This window comes from Peromyscus eremicus, chromosome 1 (assembly GCF_949786415.1).
Source record: "Peromyscus eremicus chromosome 1, PerEre_H2_v1, whole genome shotgun sequence".
NCBI lineage: Eukaryota > Metazoa > Chordata > Mammalia > Rodentia > Cricetidae > Peromyscus > Peromyscus eremicus.
The window spans coordinates 37,591,481-37,613,938 of record NC_081416.1 but is presented as its reverse complement, the minus strand read 5'-3'; the positions used below and the strand labels follow the sequence as shown (position 1 = coordinate 37,613,938).

The window sequence follows — 22,458 nt, the reverse complement described above, 5'->3', positions numbered from 1 at the left end:
AAACAGCCCTTTCTTCGCGAAGTGTGCCATGAAGATGACAAGGGTATTCACATCACATGTACATGTATACACATGTATTCACTAAGTTCAGATTTCCATTCATTTGTTCCTAGTTTGCTCAACACGTTTACATTTTTCCTCTTGCTAATACCGAGAACACTGTGAAGTACACACTAGTCCCAGGTAACAGGTGAGAAACAGGCCCATAAGATTAATTTTCCTACAATGACAAAGCAGAGAAAAGGAAAGGAACACACTTTTACCAGTCTGCAGAGGCTGAGCTAGCTCTTTTAACCCTTACTCATGCTCATACACAGACACCTCACTCATGCTCATACACAGACACCTCACACACGATCACACAACAGACCCCTCACTCATGCTCATACACAGACACCTCACACACGATCACACAACAGACCCCTCACTCATGCTCATATACAGACACCTCACACATGCTCATACACAGACACCTCACACACGATCACACAACAGACTCCTCACTCATGCTCATACACAGACATCTCACACATGCTCATACACAGACACCTCACACACGATCACACAACAGACCCCTCACTCATGCTCATACACAGACACCTCACTCATGCTCATACACAGACACCTCGCACACGATCACACAACAGATCCCTCATGCATGCTCACACACAGACACCTCACACACGATCACACAACAGACTCCTCACTCATGCTCATATACAGACACCTCACACATGCTCATACACAGACACCTCACACACGATCACACAACAGACTCCTCACTCATGCTCATACACAGACATCTCACACATGCTCATACACAGACACCTCACACACGATCACACAACAGACCCCTCACTCATGCTCATACACAGACACCTCATACACGCTAACACAACAGATCCCTCACTCATGCTCATACACAGACCCCTCACTCATGCTCATACACAGACACCTCACACATACTCATACACAGACACCTCACACACGATCACACAACAGACCCCTCACTCATGCTCACACACAGGCACCTCACACACGATCACACAACAGACCCCTCACTCATGCTCACACACAGACACCTCACACATGATCACACAACAGACCCCTCACACATGCTCATACACCTTCACCTCACACATGATCACACAACAGACCCCTCACACATGCTCATACACCTTCACCTCACACACAATCACACAACAGACCCCTCACTCATGCTCATACACAGACACCTCACACACGATCACACAGCAGACCCCTCACTCATGCTCATACACAGACACCTCACACACGATCACACAACAGACCCCTCACTCATGCTCATACACAGACACCTCATACACACTCACACACAGTCACATAAACTCATACACACAGACACAGTTATACACACCACACACATACACAGTTACCCATACCACACACATATTCACACACTTACATACACTTACACTCACACACCACACAGACACACATACATCAAAGAGATATGCCATACATCAAAGGGATATGCCATACACACAGACATAAACACCACACTTGGATACACATTCATCAAACACACACACTATACACACAGACATCCACACATTCACACATAGACACACCACATACAAAGACATACTCACATAAAATACATGGACACATGCACTCACACATACACACTCACTCATATGCAGACATACATATTTACACACACACACATCCCACACTCACACAAAACAGACACTTAAACAACAAGTAAGCATTCAGGCAATAGGCAGTTCAGTGATTCCGAGGGAACCCACACTACCTACAGCAGGAGAGTCAGGAGATGCTCCGCAGAGCAAGCAGTACTTGATAGAGTTTGAAGGACCAAATGCAACCTCAGGACCGAGATCACTAATTCCAGAAGACATTCTTCTCCTAGGGTATGAACATGGCCCGGCTGTCCATAAGTCATCTACAAAGGATCAGAACAGACTGAAAAACGCTCCAGATGAAATCTAGTAATACTTTATGATTAGAATATGAGCAGTTGTGAGGAAAAATTCAACTCCTCTGTTCTCCCACTATTCAACAATACTTTTTTAAAAGAATTAAAAAAACCTTTCTGTCCCTAAATAAAGCTTAAGCGGATCATGAACTACTTTAAAATTCACAGCACTCACCCACGAAGAAAATGTCTCTAACCTAAGAAACTGGGCCAAACTTACAGAAATAATTGTGCCACGAAGCTAAGTTTCAATTTATAAGTAGAGAGAAAGCCATAAAGAGAAGTAAAGGACAAAGGAAAAAATGAGCCAGACAACACATGTGAAAAGGAATCAGGAGGGGTTAGCTCTAACGGTTAGCTCAAAGGAATCAGGAGGGTTTAGCTCTAACAGTTAGCTCACGATTGTAGCAAAAACACTCATTTATAGATTTTTTTTTTCCACTACAAAATGCCGAAGTGGGGAGAGGAGAAAACTGTCAGTTGATTTTTTTTCTGTGTATTTCTTTCTGAAACTACAACCATATACATGCAAGAGAACATTTACTGTGAAGTGCTTAATAATATCTTATTAGGGAAGGAAGGGGAAGGTGACCTTTTGTTTCGGCTGTTCTCTTGCCTCAAGGATTCAAGTCCGTCTTCAGACAGACCTTCCTCTACCTGTCTTTCCCCTGTCTGTCTTTCCTCCACCTGTTTTTACTATGTCTTTCCTCAGTCTGTCTTTCTCTTGTCCGACTTTCCTCTGTCTGAACTTCTTCTGTCTGTCTTTCCTCCACCTGACTTTTCTCCCGTCCGACTCGGCCTCTCTCATCAGGGTCCCACCCCCAGCGCTCCACTGACATTTCTCTCATGAAGAAAGTGACCTGTAACTCTCATGTCTCTGAGTCCCCGAGCTCAGTGACCAGTTCTCACCCTACCTGTCAGACCAGCTGCAGTGGACACACACAATCACTAACCACGCCCATTTCTTCCCGTGGCTTCCAGGGGGCAGCAATATGGTTTTCTTGCGTCGCTCATCGATCTTTCCCCATCTCTCTCTTGCCTATTTTCAGTGTCACAGTGTACCCCAAGGCTTTGTTATTATTTTCTTTACCAATGCCTCACTCTTTAGCAGACCCATCTAGTCTCCACTATAAACGTACCTGCACATAGTTGACTCCTGTGTATTTGCAAAGTAGCTCTTTTTCCTGAACTCCAGACTTGGTCATCTAGTTGCTTGTTTGACCCCAGTCCCCCTTGGATGTCTATTAAAGATTGCCTTTAAAAAAAACAAAAACAAAAACAAAATATCCAAAATGTGGGTATCAGCGACCTTTATTTCCACAATCCTAGCCCTGCAATCCCACTCCACTTAGATGTCCAAGTCTCAGCTGATGGCAGTCCCAACACTTTCTGCTGCTCAGGTTCAAATCCACAAAATGCCCTCGATTTCTCTCTCCCTTGCTCCTGTCCACCTTAAACCTGCCAGCAAAATTTGTTGGCTCTACCTCCAAACTACATCTTGAATTTAACTTCTACTCCTGTGTCCCCTACTATCAACTTTATCCAAGCCACCATCACCTCATACCTAGACTGCTGAAAAGCCTCCCAATGAACCCCATTTCTACCCTGTCCCTTCCCCTAAATCTATTCTCAGCTTTGCAGGAGTGTCCTTTATAAAAACTTAAAACAGTTCATGTCATTTCTATGCTCAATCCCTGTGATGGATCTCCCTTTCACTCAAAATCAAAGCCAACAATCCCATGCCACCCGTGTTTGGAACTCTCCACCCATCTGACCTCTCTAACCTCCTCACAGTCAACTATTCCTCTCAAAAACTCCATTTCTACCTCCCAGATCTCCTTATTGTTCTTAATACATAGCAAATTACACTTTACATACATTTACAAACAGAACTCCCCCCCCCATTAGAATATAAACAGAATGTGTGTTCTGCTGACCAGAGAGCTTGGCTTTTCACATGAATATACCCTAAGAGACTAGCCAGTGGGAGGCTCTTAATAGGTTTTCAAATCAAAATTGCTTAATGAATGGACTTCTAGTCTCTTGGGAAGCTATTAAGAGCTCAGCCATGTGACTAGACTCCTTCCACTAAGAACCTTACTGCATTCCTCTCTCTTAAAGACACAGTGTTCCCAAGTAAGTGCTTAATGACCAGGTTTTCAATCAATTGCCGTCACAGTCAATGGAAGAAGTGGAACTTCCCTACAAATATCACAAAATCAAAACCAAAACAAAAAAGTGTCACTCATTCGTCCACTTATCCATTGACTCATCCCACACTTAATAAAAGTGGGGGTAATTAATGTGCTATGCTCAGGTCTTAGGGACAAAAGGAAAAGACTTCTGACTTTGGCATGGGAAAAGATACAAGGAAGCACAGAAATAGAATTCAGTCAGCTGTGGTTTTGATAAAGAGAAGTCCCACCTATGAGATGATCCTCAAGGAGAGCCCTGGGAGGACCAGGGGACCTCAGAACCATTGTGCTTTTAGGTAAGTTTTTAAGGAGTTAGTTAAAGCGCCAACTGGGGTAAAGAAAGGAGGAGGCCATGTTAAGGAGAAGACAGACACACTTGTCAGAAAGCACAGGCAGATGTGGGAGCAGGAAATACAGGCACTGTGTGGGCAGTCTTGGAATCCAGGGGCTCTGTGGAGGAGGCAGGTCCGTCTCTCACACTGCTTGCTTTGATTGAATCTTAGAATTAAGTGGTGGTCATTTGAGGTGCACACTCAAGCTCATTTCAGAGGGCTCTGTAGTGAGCAGTGTGGTAAATGAGGCCTTGAGAAAGGGATGATATTGTAATTCAGCTTGCAGGAGTTTAAAAAAATGGTAAGAGTGAACTGTAATTTTTGACCCCAAGTCACCTGGTACTTGATACTACTGTCTTTATTTGTCTCCTCGTCTTCCAGGGGACTCAAAACAGAGAACAACAAGAGAGTGACTTGAAGTAATTCTTAAACATGTCCTGACTTTAAATCTTAGAGGAAGGGAACAAAGAGTAAATAAGTGTTCAGGAAAGCCACACTGTCACTCTGTTCACAGGGGAGCCCTGGGTGACAGCTCCCTCCAGACAACATTTACTGATGCTAAAAGAAATACCTGCTCCTCGGTGACAGCTCATAGATCTCACTTGGAGATCTGAATAGCCACTTGACACTCGAGTTTCAGTGATCCTGCATGGCAACACTGAAATCTTTCTTTGTCCTATAAGTGAGGGCGAAGAATGATTACCTCCAACAACCATCTTGCTTTGCTAGGGCACAAAGGCTCTTTCTCCATTGTCTTGGTTCACAGCTGCTTGGTGAGCCAAGCCTTAGAGGGTAGTCAGCCAGTGGGCACCCCAGTAGGCAACTGGAAAAGGACCACAGTGGTCCTGTGTCACTACCACAGACAGGTGAAGATGGGCTCTCACGTTTCCACTTTGAACCACGCTGACTCAGCGTTTGCTATGGAGTGATTTTTTACATCGCTACCAAATTTATTCTAGACGTTCAAAGAGGACAAACTAACAATCAGGAACAAAAGGATTGTGGGCACTGCTATGACATCATTAGAGTTGGCTCCTTTTTTAAAGGGCAGCAGTTGAGATCTGAGGAGCTAGTTCAAAATCCAAGTAGAAGACCTGCTATAAAAGAGCAGTAGTTCCAGTGTGTGTTCATGCACGAGTACATTTCAGCAAGACTTGCAAAAAAGAAAAAAAAAACCCACCCTATTGAAGAAAACCAAGAAAGGAAACATGGGAGGAAGCTGGAGCATGCCTAAAAGGGATTGTTTCCAAAACGTTCAGCAAGGGGCATGATGTGACCTTCCTGCTAAGTGCCCATTCTAAAATATATCCAAAATGAAAATTTCTTGGTTTGAATCCTTTTTACTCAGCAATGAGATGATTTTTTTTCCTATGAAGTAAAGCTAAAAATGAGTAAAGTTTCTCAAAGACTGTTTGACTTCTCCACATTTCAATGTCTTCGGGGGTTGAGGGGCAGTGGGAGTGCTTCTGTAGAAACAAGTGGAACTTATTATTTAGGTAGTGAGAAGTTGGAGACCATTTTAAAATTCTGCTATGTTTTCCTCTCAAAATTGACTTTTAACTTAATGAGTTTTTTTTTTGTTTTTGTTTTTGTTTTGTTTTGTTTTGGAGACAGGGCCTCACTATATACCTCTGTCCTTGCTGTATAAACCAGGCTGGCTTTAGAGTCAGAGAAATCTGTGCCTGTCTCTGCCTCCTGAGTGCTGGGATTAAATGTGTACAAAAGGGCTTTTTTTTCTCCCTTTTCTTTTCTTTCTTTCTTTTTTTCCAATGGTGGAGGAGGAGTAAGAAGGGAAGATTCAAATTGGTTCTTGCCTTTGTTTCCTAGGAATAGTAAATCTAAAAACAACTGAATCTTTTAAAATTAAATATAACAAAGTCTATGAATATATATTCAACAGAATAAAAAAATCTTATATTTATTTAGACAAATAAAAAACTAAGAGGGAGGGTTTGAGTATCTCTTATGGTTTGAAATAGCAAATCAATTTAAAATGGAAAGCTATGGAATGATTTCCTTACATACACTTCAATATTTCACCTCTGACGAAAGAAAATAAACTTCCTGATGGTTTTCTGTAACACAATAATGATACCCAAAGGTGTTATTTTAAATAAATATATCATTTGATCTAAAAATAGAATGGTAGCACTAACACAATTAGCAAGTGCATTAACAAGCTGAGAAATATTTATTCTCAAATAAAATAAATTACCAAGAAAAACTTGGTAATCCAAAAAGGAACTAAATTCAAAAGGGAAAACTAAAAATGGGATTTTAAAAAACAAACCTGATTTTTCTCATCTGTTAGTCATAGTAAATTCATAGTATCTGCCTCAGAGGGTTACCACAAGGATTAAACAAACTGTGTGTGTGTGTGTGTGTGTGTGTGTGTGTGTGTGTGTGTGTGTGTGTGTGTTTAGTAAAAAGGGTGCCTGAGCCCATCCTGAATGCGGCATTGAGATCTTCCAGATAAAAATAATAAACATGATTGATACTCATTTTTATTATTGCCAACAAAAATTTACGTTATTAGATGACTTTGACTTCCCACCTGGGAAGGCAAAGGGTCTCGAGAGAATTGTCATCTGAAAATTTGGGCTGCTAGGTACTGATAGCTATTTCACTGAAGAAAGTACTCAAGGTTTCTGAAATCCAGAGCAAACAGCAGCCATGAGAGCAGGATCAGTGTTCTGGGTTCGTAGAGCAAGGATGATAGCTGAAAAGGAGGAATAAGACTTGTTCTGCATTTCCAGTGAGTGGAAGTTCCAGAGGGAAACACCTAACTGCTCAGAAGCACACAATGACAGCCATTAGCTCTCAGTTCCCTCATTGTTCAGCACTGTTGTTAGGGCCTTGCATCCACTGACCTCCCTTGACCCCGCAAACACAGCAACCTGGCTCTGCAGTCCGTTCACAACTACAACCAGCAGCAAAGCTTCCAGCTTAGGACTCCCAAGCAAGTATCCTCACCACTCTGCCTCTATTTCCTCATTTAAAAAACAAGTGCCAAGACAGCATTCATCTTAGGTAAAGCATAAAATGATTACATTGAAAACTAGCCCCTAAAAATGCTGGATACACAGAAGTACTTCATTACATTTTATATCAAGATTATTTCAATTTTTAGAAAAAAAATGACTTAGATGTCAACAAACTCTGCCTTGGCTTTTAGGAGCAGTATGGTACAAATGTCTATCAAGTGTAATTCAGGTGGCAGCTTGCCTCTTGGGCTCCTCTTCTAGCTAAATAAAATCATGTGTGAAAAAATATAGTCAAAAGTGCCACAGTGAGACCAGGTTCTCCACGTGCTTTGGTGTGAGAGATTATAAGGTTCGATTATGAGTAGGTGGGACAGTCCGTCAGTTTTCCCTCCTCTGACCATGCCCAATGCCTTTTAGGAAACTGCACTTTCCCAGGAATGATTGTGTCACAGTACACTCTAACTAGTACCTCCTTAGCTAAATCCCCAACCTGGTCAATTCCGCTCCCTTTTGTGTGTATTCAAATGGAATCCAATGTGACCTGGCTAGCCTCCTAGTCACTCTTAAGCCTCTCCCTTACACATTCTCAGACCATCAATCATTTCATTCACTCATGACCCTGCCCTCGAATACCCCATGTTCCTCATTAACTAGAAGATGAAGGAAGCAGATGGGAAGCCCACTTACTACTGATCTGGACGGACAGTCTTCCTCCACACCTCTGTACCCCTAAACCACTGCAGAAACAAACCAACACCTGCAGGTGTCTCTGCCTACCTTTTCACTCTGGCTGTAAAGAAAACCATGGTTCTAATTCTGCGTTCCAAGAGCAACTCCATCTTTTCTGGTACCCACCGAGGACTACAGGTGACATTGCCTTCACTGCCTCATCTTCTAGCAGCTTCCTCTCTCTAATCTTCTTCTATCAATCCAGAAAATATGGGGCAGGGGGAATCTCAGCCTTTTACTAAGTTCAGACTACCTGTCTTCCTGCCAACTCTCCCAAGTGGTCTCTTGAGGTAGGTTGTGGAATGGCTTGAACTAATAATGTGAATCTCAGGAAGGCACCCTGACCCAGGTCCTTCTGGAGGGTAAGTATTTTTAAGGATGCTTAAAGGTTCCAGCATCCAGCAGCCTTGGGTTTGGTAACCACTGTGATTTCCTTCATTCACAATATATATTTTAAACAGCCACAATAAAAAAATATACTGATGTTTATTAGATATGACACAATGGATCTTTAACTAAGTGCTGTTAATTGCTTTAGGTCAAAGTTTATGAACTGGCAACACTAATTAATCTTAAAAATTTGTATTTGGAAGCAAATGTCCATGTGAGCTAAGGAGGAATGGTTGAAGTTGCTATGGTGATGTAAATTACCCATACAAACTCTTAGAGCCTTAAATTACTTAAGATTTACCACCCATAGAAAAGCAGCAGCTTAGGAAAATAAAGGCTTTCATACATTGCAGGAAAATGACCTGGCAAACGGATGCACGTAAGAGCGAACACCAGGCATTTCAAAAGAGAGACAGTCGGAAGGTTAAGAGCACTGGCTGCTCTTCCAGAAGAGTTCAATCCCCAGCACCCACATGGCTGCTCACAATTGTCCAGTTATAGAAGATCAGATCTGAGGCCCTCTTCTGGTTTCCGTGGGCACCAGGCATGCACATGGGGCACAAACATACATGCAGGCAAACACCCATACACATATAAATAAATAGATTTTTTTTTTTTTTTTTTTTTTTCTTCGAGACAGGGTTTCTCTGTGTAGCTTTGCGCCTTTCCTGGAAAGAGGAAAGCTAGCTAGTGAGTGTGGAACAAAAAAACAAGGGAAGAGGCAAAGGCCAGTCCTTCAGAGCCCCCTGAGCCAAAACCGATACATTTTGCTACACTCCTAACAATAAGAAACAAGCAATTCTAAGAGGGTAACTCAGCAAACGAGAAGATAGCGGACGGGAGTCAGTCTGCTGAGCATTGCTGGGAGAGAAGCCCAAGGAGGATACAATAGCCTGGATCTTGCTGGCAGCAGAGATTGAAACCAGGAGTTAGATTCCAGGAGATAAAATCAGTAAGACCTGGTGAGTGATTAACCATGGGGTAAAAGAAATGAAGAGAGCTGCCAAGGCATATTGGTTCCCTGCATCTACACACACACACACACACACACACACACACACACACACACACACACGCAGGGAAATGCAAGGCAACACATCTTGCAGAGTGTACACCAAACTGTCAGCAGATGTTACCTGTAGGAAGAGATAATGAAGTTTACATAGTAAACGGCAGATGTTTTTAACTATATACATGTATACATTACTTAAGTCTTTTACAATCTATAGATACACTGTTTTCAGTTAAAGTTCCTGTGGAATTAAAAAGTAGGGGGAGGGCTGGTTCAAGACGGCTCAGTGGGTAAATTTGGGCTTCTGCTGCCAAGTGCAACCAACATTGTGGAAGGAGAGAATCAATTCACACAAACTGCTTTCTGACTTCATGTGTGTGTGTGTGTGTGTGTGTGCGCGCGCGCACGCGCGCGCGCACACACACACACACACACAGACTTAAAAAGGCATTTGCTAGAATACCATTTTGGGGAGAAAGATCAATCTACCAAAAAGCAAGACAGGGCAACTTGCTTATACTCCTGATGACTTGAGTTTGATTCCCAGAATACACGATAAAAGGAATGAACTCCACAAACTGTCCACACACACACACACACACACACAGAGCAACACACACAGTAGCACACACACAGCAGCAGCACACACAGTAGCACACACACTGCAGCACACACACAGCAGTACACACACACAACAGCAGCACGCCCACACACAGCAGCACACACACACAGCAGTACACACACACAGCAGCACACGCACAGCATACACACACACAGCACACACAGCAGCAGCACACACACAGCAGCACACACTGCAGCACACACACACAGCAGCACACACACACACAGCAGCACACACACACACAGCAGCACACACACACAGCAGCACACACATACACACACACTTTAAAGGTGCAAACATGTAAGAATATATAGTCTATGTAAGGATTATCAGGTAGTTTAGTATCTGTAGCAGCAGGAGGGAGGTGAGTACTGAGATGAGATAAGAGGACTGAAGTTATTTAGTGTACAGCCAGATCACTGAAGACCTTACAGAACTACCTAAACTATAAGGGCTATAAATGACAGTTTTTGAGTATGAAAGTGAAAAAAAATCCAATTTATAGTGTAGTAAGATTATCTGGGGACCAGTGTGAAGACCGAGCCAAAAGGAAGGTGAGACACAGGAAGGCAGGTGACAAGGGAGCGGAGTAGAACCTGGATACAGTTAGAAGAAACTGGCGGGACTTGGTGGTGTCATGGCACCTAGTTTGGGAAATGGGCATCGATGACATCAGCCTTCAAGAACACATTAAATGTGGTGATAAATTCTGTTTTGAGGTTATTAAAGTTTCTCTGGAAGCAGGTCAAGGTACCCAACAGGAAACTGGATATATAGGTTGAAGCCGAGGAACAATCAGGATGTCAGCACAAATACACCATTACCCAGAGACTGTTACACATACAGACACAATCTTACCCTTGATGTCATTTCACTGAAACTTGATGCAACTGCCAAGAGTTGACCAGTTCCATTTATTCTCATAATTGTAAAAATTCCATATAATTCTTAAAATCTGTAGGCAATGACTTTAAAAAGTAAGTAGGAATTTTTGTCATGGTCTTTCTTAAAGTATTTTTTTTTTTAACATTTTCCTTTTGGTCTGTTATTCATTCCATCTGTCTGTCTGTCTGCCTTATCTATCTAGGATAGATGAAGTATTATAAAGTATAATATAAAAACCATTTACTATTTATCTTAATCACAAAAGAAAAGCACTCTATAATTCCACCTTTAAGGAAACCTAAGTGATGATTTACAGTTGCGATTCTCCACTGATCTCCTGTACACATCGGCCTTTAAGTAACATTTTCAATGCTGTTAATGTAGCTCCAACCATAGAGAAGTATCACACGGTCAGAAGTCCAAGTCGGAGGCACCTCGGTCTAACTACGTCCTGGCTTGGTGGGTGGGAAGTACCTGTTGGCAAGGAACCAGCTGCTTCCTTCCTGAGCAAGGGAAAAGGTGGCAGATGGGCAGAGCAGAACAGCAGCCAAATGCTGCTCTGGCTTCTCATTGGCAAGAATTTTAAGAATTGAGACATGACTGGATAGTTTAAAGTCTATTGATGATTGAGAGACTATCGTCTGTCTGGGTGTTCTCCCAACACTCCATAGGGCTTCCCATACATTTATATTTCACAAATGTTAAGTTTGAAGTGTTAGCAAGAGCCTAGCCTTCGCCTATCTAGTGAGCTGAGACTACAAGGCACTATCCCATTGAACGTTTAGGATTATACCCACGAGAATGCACTTTCTGGTTAAAAATGTTTTAAAAAAGAAACTTCATTTTTGTAGTTATAGTGATGTGATTTACTACAGTTACTATTCAAATTTCGTTATAAAATGTCCTTACATGTTTACTTTTATATACTTAATTTTAAAATATTTGCTGCAAAATGTTACTTCTTTTTGTTATTTTCCCTCCCATCCACTTCTGTGCCTAGGACGTTAAATATCCAAGGACTATGGGTAAACTAGACAATCAGTGGACTGATGTGACTAACATTTTTGTTTAAAGCTGTAAGTAGGTAAGTTCAATAGATGGAAAACAGCAATCATTGAAAACATTAAAAATTAGTGTGCCATGAACTATGGAATTTTAAAACATCAGTTTACTAAACTGAAATTCAACATTTATATTTTCATCAGAACTTAATAATCCCATAAATAAATAGAGCTCTCAATTATTTAAAAAATCAAGGGATAACATATGTATTTAGACATATTAGCAGCGTAAAATGTATGCTTCAACACACTTATTGATAAAAAGTCCGAAAATATTACTACACTGAATTCAAGGGCGTCCGCAGGAACCTGACATAGAAATTCTCTAGAATAACATTTCAGGAATTTCCAAAAAAGGGGGAAAGTCAAATAGGAAACAGCCTCAACTTAATCGACAAAGTTCAGTGCTTGCTCTAACTTGATTCTGTCTCTCCATTGGGGGAGGGGGAGATCAAGACGGGTGAATCACTTAGATGAAAGTTCATCTACTGGGATAAAGGGGGAGGCCGCTTGGGCAGGCGACACAGGAGAGTCGGTGGTAGTGCTGACTTTCGCTGGTGAGTTACAGGAAGATCCGGCACTGCTGCTGTTCCCATCCAGGGTATCGGAGGACACACACACACCCGGGTCCGACAGCTGTGCAACGTCAGAAGAGAGCATGTTGGTGATGCCCTGGAAAAATCTCTTTGGCTGATAATCAGTTTCCATTTCACATTTTCTTTTCAATGGTCCAAGAACACTTGGTCTAATGCAGTTGATGGGACTCTGACTTCGCCGGGTAGTAAACCGGGTGGTTGGGCTGGGAATGGGGCTTGGAGGCAATCCGTTGCTACTCACAAAACTTTGCAAAGACGGTGAGAAACACTGCTTCCCGATTCCCCGGGTGGGTGACGGTGCTGGAGACACCGGAATGAAATCGATGCGCTTTGGGGAGGCGGACTTCTCCACGTCGTTGTCACTCAGGCTGAAACTTTCCTCCCAGGAGTGGCTTATCTGCATTGCGGTCTGCACCTCGCGCTCGTGGACCGTCTCTCGGTTGATCAGGTCCATGCCCTCCTCCTGTTTGATCTGGTGCAAGCGGCTGCTGTGCATGCGGACCGGCGAGGCCGGGAGCAGCAGGCCGTGGCGGCTGGGGAACGTCGTGCTGTTCCGCCTGGCGCTGGGCGCCTCGGCCTGGAAAACCGGCGAGGAGTCGCTGAGGCCGTGGATCAGGGGGGCGCTGTTAGACCTCCGGAGGCCCCCACCGCCCGGGCCACCGCCCTCCGCCGGGCTCGCGCCCGTGCCCGCGGGCAGCTCCAGGTCCAGCTCCATCTTCTCCTGAGCCATGTCTCGGCAGGGGAGGCGGGGGCGGTGCTCAGTCAGGGCCCTGAGACTCCCATTCCCCGCGGCCCAAGGCCGCCGCCGCCGCCGCCGCCTTCGAGAATCTGTCAGCAGGCTCGCGCCTCTGCGCATGCGCGCCCCGCCGCGCAGGCGCCCTGACACGCCCGTCCTCGCGGCGCCAGCTTAAGGCGTCATGGCTGCGGCGCAGCGGCGGGGGAAGGGCGAGCCGTGGTTGGTGGACGCGTCCGTTCGTTCCTTCCGCAAATAGTCGCTGGGCGCGGGCTCGCGGGAAGGCAGGTTATTAAGGCCGCGGCATTGAGAAGTCTGTTTGTGAAGCAAGTGTGAGCTCAGAAAGACGGGCCCTTGGCGATGTGGGGCTTTATGATGGAGCATGGCCGAGGCTGGGTGGCCTTCCAGAGGGAAGGGGCACAGGCCTCCGAGATCTAAAGGAGGCAACAGCGGCGCGTTGTGAAACTGTCCGGGAAGCGGGAAGCCCCTGCTACCCAGCTAGGTGGCAGACGGGAACCAGAAGTGTTAGCCTGGTGGTGGACAAGAGCAAGTTCTGGTCTGTCTTGATAACAATGAAAACTCCCAGGCGTTCTCAAGGAACGGCAGAGGGTACGGGAGCAGCCGAACTGTCCTTCGGCGGCTGCGGTCTGGAGAATAAGACCAATCTAATCTAAGGGTGATTAGAACCTACAGGGAAGAGGCCGGCGAGGACGGTCATTTACACTAAGGCAGAGTCTGGGAGGGGCGAGGGAGAGAATAGCAAACTTAAGGCTGATGGGAGGAAGACGCTTTCTGACTTTTTAAGCTGTCCTGTTTCTGCCGCTAATGGTCACTCAGTATGGAGGCTTGAATGAAAGGAAAAATAGACACATTTAAAGAATAACAGTTTTGAGCTTATGTAATTAATACAGAACTTTGTATCTCATTAAAAGCGGGTTTGTATTTGTTCTTTTATTCAGTCAAGTCTCCTAGCCCAGCATACCTACTTACTGTGTACCAGAAGACATTTAGTTTTCTACTGGGTGGGACTGGAATGACAAAATAGGGGACTTGGGGTGGCAAACCTTTTGCGGGGGTGGGGAGTAAAAGTAGGATGGTGTGGTTGAGTACTACCGAGAAAAGTTAAGGGGCAATTAGGTAGAGTTAAGTTGTAAATGACAAGTCATGTGGACTGCTGGGGGTTGAGTGTTCCAACTAATGCTAAGAGCCAAGGCATCCACTGGTCAGGGGAGGAACTGGGGGCGGGCGGGGAGGGGGGGCGGGGGAGAAGCGTGATGGGAACAGTGACCTGAGAGGGCAAAGGACTGAGTAGCTCATGGGAGCCACTGAGGAGTGTTAGGCAGGGGAACAATAGGTTTGACCTTTATTTGTATGGTATTGTTTGAGATGGAGTCTCACTCTGTTTTTGCTCAGGCTAATCTCAAACTCCTGAGCTCCAGTGATCCATCGCAGCCCCCAAGGAAGTAGGACTCAGAGCAGACTGCATCACACTAAGCTTGGTTTATGCTTTAAACACTAGTCTGGCTACATGGAAAATGAGCTGAAAGAGTAAGAGGCAAGAGTAGCAGCCAAAAGGTAGATTAGGGAGCTGCTGCCGAGAGCACAGTACTGGACTAGGTTGTAGCAGGAGTGATGGGAAGAAGTGGGTGGACTCGGTACGATCTGGGGTTCCATCACTAAGACTGGCCAATAGATTAAATTTAGGTGTTCAAAAAATGGGTAATTTAGATGGTAATATCCAATAGATAGGAAAGGAACATTGGGGCGGAGGTTGAGTTTAGTTTTGGTAGGGTTGGGGTGACTTTTAGATACAAATGTGGCCACTTTGATAGTAATTTTTTTCAGCTGAAGAAAGTAAGATACAGAGATCCGTGACATTCAGCACTGCACAGCTATTTTATTTGAAGTGTCTACTAAATACAGGTCCTGAAGATCAAATAATGGTAAATAATTCATATCTGTTATAGAACTTATTTACATGATGCCATAACCCATTAAAACCTCACAACAGCCTCATGGGGTAGGTGTTATTATTGACCCCAATTTTCAGGGAAAACCAGATGTTAAGTAAAATCCTCAGAGAACCCGGCCTCTGTAGGTATAAGCCCTTAGCATGCTCACTGCTGCCTCTATCTGCAATGATGTTTCAGGACTCAAAGAAATCATTTGCATTTTAGTGGCAGTGTAAAGGCCTGTATGAGACAGGATTTGAAGGACAGGTAGGATTTTAATGGATGACACTTTATATAGAAGGAGCAGATGACTACAGCATAGTGCTTGACTATGATGAAGTAAGTATCTGGAGAAGAATAATGGGGAAAAGATGGAGTCAGAGAATGGAGATGTGAGTGCCTGGTAGAAGTATCTATATTTAACATGCCAGGCAGTAGGGTGCTGCTCAGATTCTGACAAGAAGAATGACATAATGAGAGCCATGCTTTAGGATCTGCCAGATGTTTCAAAGATGAAGTGAAGGCAAAAAACGGCAGGTGGAGCAAACCGGTGTTTTTCAGTGTCTATTGCTCCAGTCACTTCAGCACTCCAAAGTCCCATTTTCTCCTTATTGCAGTTTTATAAATTAAATGCTGATCCATAAGTTGTATGTTATAAATTAGTTATTGATATTGTTAGAAAGGGTCGGCTGTAAAATACATAAATAAATAAATAAAACAAACCAAAAAGGCCCAATTGCCAGTAATGTGGAAGAACAAAGGCCTGAACCAATATAAATCAAAGTCTCAATATAAAACTGATATGCTGCTGCTTGATGAATTTCACACGGACTGTGGGAGAATTTGATGATTAACTCTGAGACAGAAGGATGCTCTAAAAGCTCAGAGTAGCAGGAGATGTATATGGGAGATCCTTTTGTACTCAGAAGATGAAGAGGGAGGAGTGTGTCAGTTGTGAACGGCTGCAAAGAATGGTACATTAACTTAAAACAGCAGAGAGAGAAACATGTTCATAAAAATAGGTAATGGAAGACTCTTGTCATAGAATTTATTTTAAAATATCTGTAAGAGATTACTAATTATTGGTAATAAGCCAGTCATTGTTTACACATGTCTGATGTCCAGGTATTAATGTTATTATTAAAGTGCAGTTATTGTGATAATTCCACAAAATAAAACATTTATGCCATTCGTTTTTTGCCTGAACATACCAGTTAGAGGTCTCAACTTGTTTTCATTTCATGCCTTTACAGTCCACTTTACCCAATTTTCAAGATAATAATTTTTGAAAATTTGACTCATTGCTGTGGGATGTCTTTCTGTAAGCTGTTAATATGTATTGCTCTGATTGGTTGATACATGAAGCTATCTGGCCAATGGTGAGGCAGAATAAGTTTAGGCGGTACATTCCAACTGGAGAGGGAGGAAGAAGAAAGGCAAAGGGAAAGAGATGCCAGTTGCCACCAAAGGAACAACAACATGCCAGCAGACCAGTAAACCACAGAAAACATGGTGAAACATAGATTAAGAATTATGGGTTAATTTAAGTGTAAGAGCTAGTCAGTAATAAGCCTGAGCTAATGGCCAAGCAGTTATAATTAATATAAGCTTCTGAGTGATTATTTTATAAGCGGCTACAGGACCAAGGGGACCAGGTGGGACAGGAGAAAACTTCTGGCTACAGACTCATTGCTTTTTTACTCAGAATGCTTGGATTTTGTATATTCTCTTGAAAAAGGATAAGGCCATTCCAATGGCCCATGGCTTCTCTGATGCCTCTGCTCTCCTGCTGACCACTCCTCTAAACTTCCAACCCCAGAGACCTCCTTGCCCAGCAGCCCATCTAGATGCTTCCCTAACCCTCTTAGATAACTTTCTCTAGTGGACATCCACACTGCTCAGTTCCTTCCCACCATTACACAAGTGCCACTGGCTGTTCTCTCTAGTGTTCTCAAAAAAAAAAAAAAAAAAAGCACTAGGACTTCCTGTATGCTGCCTGCATTTCCAGGCCTCTTACCCTGTTTTATTTCCTTTGTGAGTATCACATGATCTCTCTGTCTCTACTTCCATCTTGCTCTAATCTCTATTCCTATGTGTATATTTTCCTGCCTCTTCCCCATCTAAAAGTTTAAGTTCTTTATAAGCAAAACCAGATTTGTTCTGGGCTGTATGCCCACTATCAAGAGCATGGCCTGCCACAAACTTTCAGTGTTTCTTGAGTCCTTGTGTGAATGGATGATAAGGAATGAATGAAATGAATGAATGAAATAATGTAAGTCTGTCCAAAAGGGAAGTGAAGACTGTTATTTGGAAATCTAGCCTAACAGGCTTTTCTAGATTGATCCTGGGCACCTCTTTGAGAGTTCCTTTTCTAATACCGGGAATGCTATTCTTAGTTATATTGCCCTCCAGCCTACACAGGTAAGTTACTTGAATGAACCATTATGTAACTTCATAAACTGGAACCCTGTGGTTCCATCTCTTTCAACCTTCTGCTGACACATGCTTGACAGAGTTAAAATGCTCAGTGCTGAAGATTCTAAGCAGAGTTTAATATATTGAGTTATTGCTTCCTCTCAAAGCAATCAAGAACAAATTAGAGAAAATCAAAGTAATAAAATGCAATTCAAACTGTTGCAAATGAATTGTGAGAGAGGAAGGATCCGAGGGACCAAGCCCCAGTCAAATAGCACTCTGGTTCCACTCTATGAATGAAATATTATGTGCGTACAATTGAAATTCATACTCACTTGTACACCATAAAACTAGACATCTCTTCAGTAAACTTTATTGTGATTAGTATTGGATTTTTAAAAATGAATGAATGGTTTCTTTTTCATTTCTGTGGCATTTTTCACTGGTAAGCCTTTGGGCTCTTGGCAAGGCAAATTTCTATCTCTCAGTCTATACCAAATAAATGGGAAATGTAAATACATAATGTTTATGAGTATAAGCTGAGATAGGTAGCAAATATCTCAAGATCCCACATTAACTGGCCTCACTAGGCAAAAGAAAACTACTCTGAAAACACAGGAGCTTAGGACTGTCTACTGGTACATCAACTTAGGAAAAGATGTCAGTATCAAAAAAGAATATGTGTGCTAAGAAGCCATCCCACCCTTTTATATACTGGAAAACCAAGAGAGATGAATGCTGAGTTCTACTAAAAGACATAAGAATATTCCTGACTTACTATTTGTAATAATCCCAAGTAAAAAACCACCCACATACCCACAAATGACTGAATACATAACTTACACAATGCCATTCTTTACTCAAAAAAGCGTTTGAAAGCTGGGTGGTGGTGGCACACACCTTTGATCCCAGCACTCGGGACCCGACAGAGGCCGATCTCTGTGAGTTCCAAGTCAGCCTGGTCTATAGAGTGAGTTCCAGAACAGGCTCCAAAGCTACACGGAGGAACCCCGTCTCAAAAAAACAAAAACAAACAAAAAGGTGTTTGAATCACAGCATAATCCTGGGTGGAAGAATTCAAACATAGTATGTATATTCTATGATTATATTCCTTTGTTTTGTTTTGAAACAGGGTCTTTTTAGGTCTAGGAAGTCTTGGCTAGTCTGGAACTCACTATGTGGACCATGATAGCCTCAAACTCACAGAGATCTGACCGACTGCCCCTGCCTCACAAAGTGCCACCATACCCTCTATGGTTATGTTCTTACGGTGTTCAAAATAACCCAAACTGTTCAAAATAGTGACTGTACTGTTTTGTTCTGATCAAGAGGAGCACAGAGATGCCCCATACTCTGATCTGTGTGTTCAAGACAAGGTGTGCATATGTGTAGTAAACATGTATCAAATACAAATACTTAAAATGTATATGCTTCATCATGTATGGAATTGGATTTCAAAATGTTCATATGTCAAGAAACACAAGGACCTGGAATGTAAACGGAGGAGGAAAGAACAGAACAGGAATAGGAACACACTTCAGGGGGAAGGAAGATCCTTTGTGCAAACATTAACCTCAGTTCTAACTCTAAACTGGAATGTTGAGTTTCCATCCCAATGACACGGTATGGGTGAAAGATCAGCTTTCTGTCCTTGATAGCAGGCAGCAAGCAAACAAACACACCCTGAAGCTACCTACAATTACCTGAGGCCTCAAGCACCAGACTCCAGTGGTCTCCCAAAGCACTGAAAATTGGCTGGGATCATTTATACATTGCCAAAAGAGCTATGAGTGGGCAGTGGCCCTGCTCCCACAGTGCTTCAAGCTGGCTACCTCTGAGAAAGCAGGAAGAAAAGAAGGCCAGCTCACTATCTTTTACTGTGTCCACGGCAAGCTTCATGTACTGTGTTCTGCCCGGGGTGGCTTTGTTGCCTTGGTGCTACAATCAAAATGGAGTGATTGAACTAGCGTTCAAAGAGCTCAGAGGGGACTGTTAGAGCACAGGTGAGCAATGGATACAGGTGTAATGTCACAAGTCTAGCTACCAAAAACTTACGATGAAAGAGAACTGTTAGTCTCACAAATTTACCCGCCACTCCACTCTATATTGAGAGGTACTATGGTGGGTACCTTCAAGGGATCAACTCTTACCCACCAACTAAAAGGTTGTAACGACAATAAGAAATTTACCAAGGGGATATAGATCTTCAGACCCTTTTCAACTTTCATTTTTAATATTGCCTAAAAGCTCTCACACCATTGCATGGAGCTATATTCATGTAGAAAAAGTACAAGGCTAGAAAGGGTAGAGGCTTACACTCAGTCCATGCCTTCAGCCAGGTTCATGAAAACAGATATGAACGGTAGTTACTTTCTATGTTTTGTCAGAAATATCAGGCAGAATATCAGGCAAAAAATTAAGTTAAAAATCTCAAATACCTTTTTAATCCTTACTCATTGTTCCTTTGTATATTTTAGATAGAATAGAAAATGGGGTTGGAACATCTCATTCTCATGTATTTTGACACTATAAGCATCCATCTTTTGGTACCTTCTATTTGGCATTGAACTTCTCCTAAGTCATAATTCAAGATTAATAATAATATTATTTTCTATAGGCATATGCTTCTCTCTTTCTGTGTACTATCTTCCCCTTGCAAGATTCAATGCATTTGTCAAGAAGGGGGAAAACACATGATCACTTTCAAGCCATGTATAAAATAAAAAAGAACTGATAGATTTTATATAATGCATAAAAATTAATAAAATGAAAATGGTCAAAAGTCTGAGAATCTATTTGCATGTATATACTTGGGCCTTCCAGATCATGGGTGTTCTGTGAAGTGGAGACACATTTGAAGGTGGAGTCCAGGGAAGGAGGTTTTATGTCATTGGGGATTGTACCCTTGAAGGGGCTGTGAAACATCAATCTCTTGTTCCATGAACACGATTCTGCCATGTGCTCCCACTACAACATACTGCCTCCAAATACAAGGCCAAATGATTGTGGACTGGAGCCTTCAAAACTGTGAGCCCAAATGAGCTTTTCCTCTTTTTAAGTTGATTGCCTCAGGTCTTTTGTTATAGTAATGAAAAGCTGATTAACACATAGGTATTTAGAAATTTTGTATATAATATCCATAAATTAGCACTCAGCAGGACTATAATCAACAAAAGCACCAAATCTGAAATCAGATTTTATACTTTCATCAATGTGGCCTTGCATCAATCAGGCAACTTCTTTAGGCTTTGGTTTCCTTGTTTGTGAAATGGGGACACAGATCCTTTGTTGTAAGGATCAAATAATAGGGTGTCAATAATAGGCTGGCAGACAGTAAAGCCCCACACAAACAGGTTTCTTTTTGTTGACATACTCTATGCCTTGATCACAGGGTGATCCTTGCTCTAGTCTTTCACGACCCAGAGGGCTTCCCCTGTTTTCTCACTCCCAGGCTGATCTGTGGAAAAAGAGAAAGTCTCACTTCATCTTCTTCCCCCAGACTGTAGCAATTTTAAAGCCAGGCCTTTTCTGTGACTTGGTAGGTATGAATCAAAGGATTCACATAACAATCAGGCAGACGGTTCCTGAGCAGGAAAAGTGGGCAAAAGCGTGCTTTTATGATCCTTGCTCTGAATCTGTGTGTCAGAGGAAAGATGGGTGGGTGGCACCAGGCTGAAGCTGTCCATCACTCGGAATGTGGCTGGATCATGAATACTGTTCTCCACAGCCAGCCATTCGTTAATCCCCTGCAGCAATACAACCTTGCCTGGTTGCGCTGAACTTTTCAATTGGGACTAATCCCAGAGGCTTATTCTTATTTATTCATTTAAAACCCTGCTTTGAATTATTGCAGTCAGGTCACTGTCCTTCTCAGCAGACAACACATTGCACAGGGATACACACATCTGGCTGTGCCTGACAAACCAGCTGAACTCAGTCTCTCATTTAAAAAGAAATATAATATCTACTCAAGAGGAGGAAACTGGAGACCCCAGTGTCAACAGCCAATGTTACTTGAGGCATGTCTTTGCCTCCAAGTAGCTGAAACCAATAGATAGATTCTGAGGAAAAGGGAAATGTTCTAAAGAACTCTGAAGCGAATGTCCCAACCTAAAGCTTCCTAAGCAACGTTTTTTAGGGGTTCTTTTGGCTGAGAGGATGACACAGCCTTGAGTTTCCTAGCCTCCAAGGCACGTGGAGATAGTAAGGTTTTATTTCTGAGAAAGAGGGGAGCTTGTGGTTTGTGGTTGCCTTTGTATAAGCTGTATTCTGAGCTAAACACAACACCAAATGCAATAGAAAGCAGGAAGGGCTGGATCCTCTGAAGCCTTCTGTCTCATACAAACTGTTAAACTGAATACAACTGGAATTCAGTCAGCAGGGCTTTTAAACCCGATTTGTTAGCCGGAAATGGAGTTTTATGACCCACAGAGTTCAGTCACCTAAATTTCCCACTTATTAGGAAATGGTAAGGATTTTTCTTCTTCACTCTCCTTTCAATTCTTTTTATAAATTGTATTTTATTTTGTGTGCGGGTACATGTGTATCATATTGTGCAGAAGTGGAAGTCAGAG

General features: G+C 42.8%; 2 protein-coding genes across 3 annotated transcripts in view; both read right to left on the bottom strand.

The window, feature by feature from the left end:
• Pip5k1b (phosphatidylinositol-4-phosphate 5-kinase type 1 beta) overlaps positions 1 to 22,458 on the bottom strand; it is a 287,232-nt gene that overhangs the window by 195,547 nt on the left and 69,227 nt on the right. The window lies entirely within an intron of this gene.
• On the bottom strand, positions 11,134 to 13,810 carry Pabir1 (PP2A Aalpha (PPP2R1A) and B55A (PPP2R2A) interacting phosphatase regulator 1). Its single transcript, XM_059259525.1, has one exon. It carries the CDS (start codon positions 13,638 to 13,640, stop codon positions 12,654 to 12,656), a length of 987 nt encoding a protein of 328 aa, XP_059115508.1. The 5' UTR covers positions 13,641 to 13,810; the 3' UTR covers positions 11,134 to 12,653.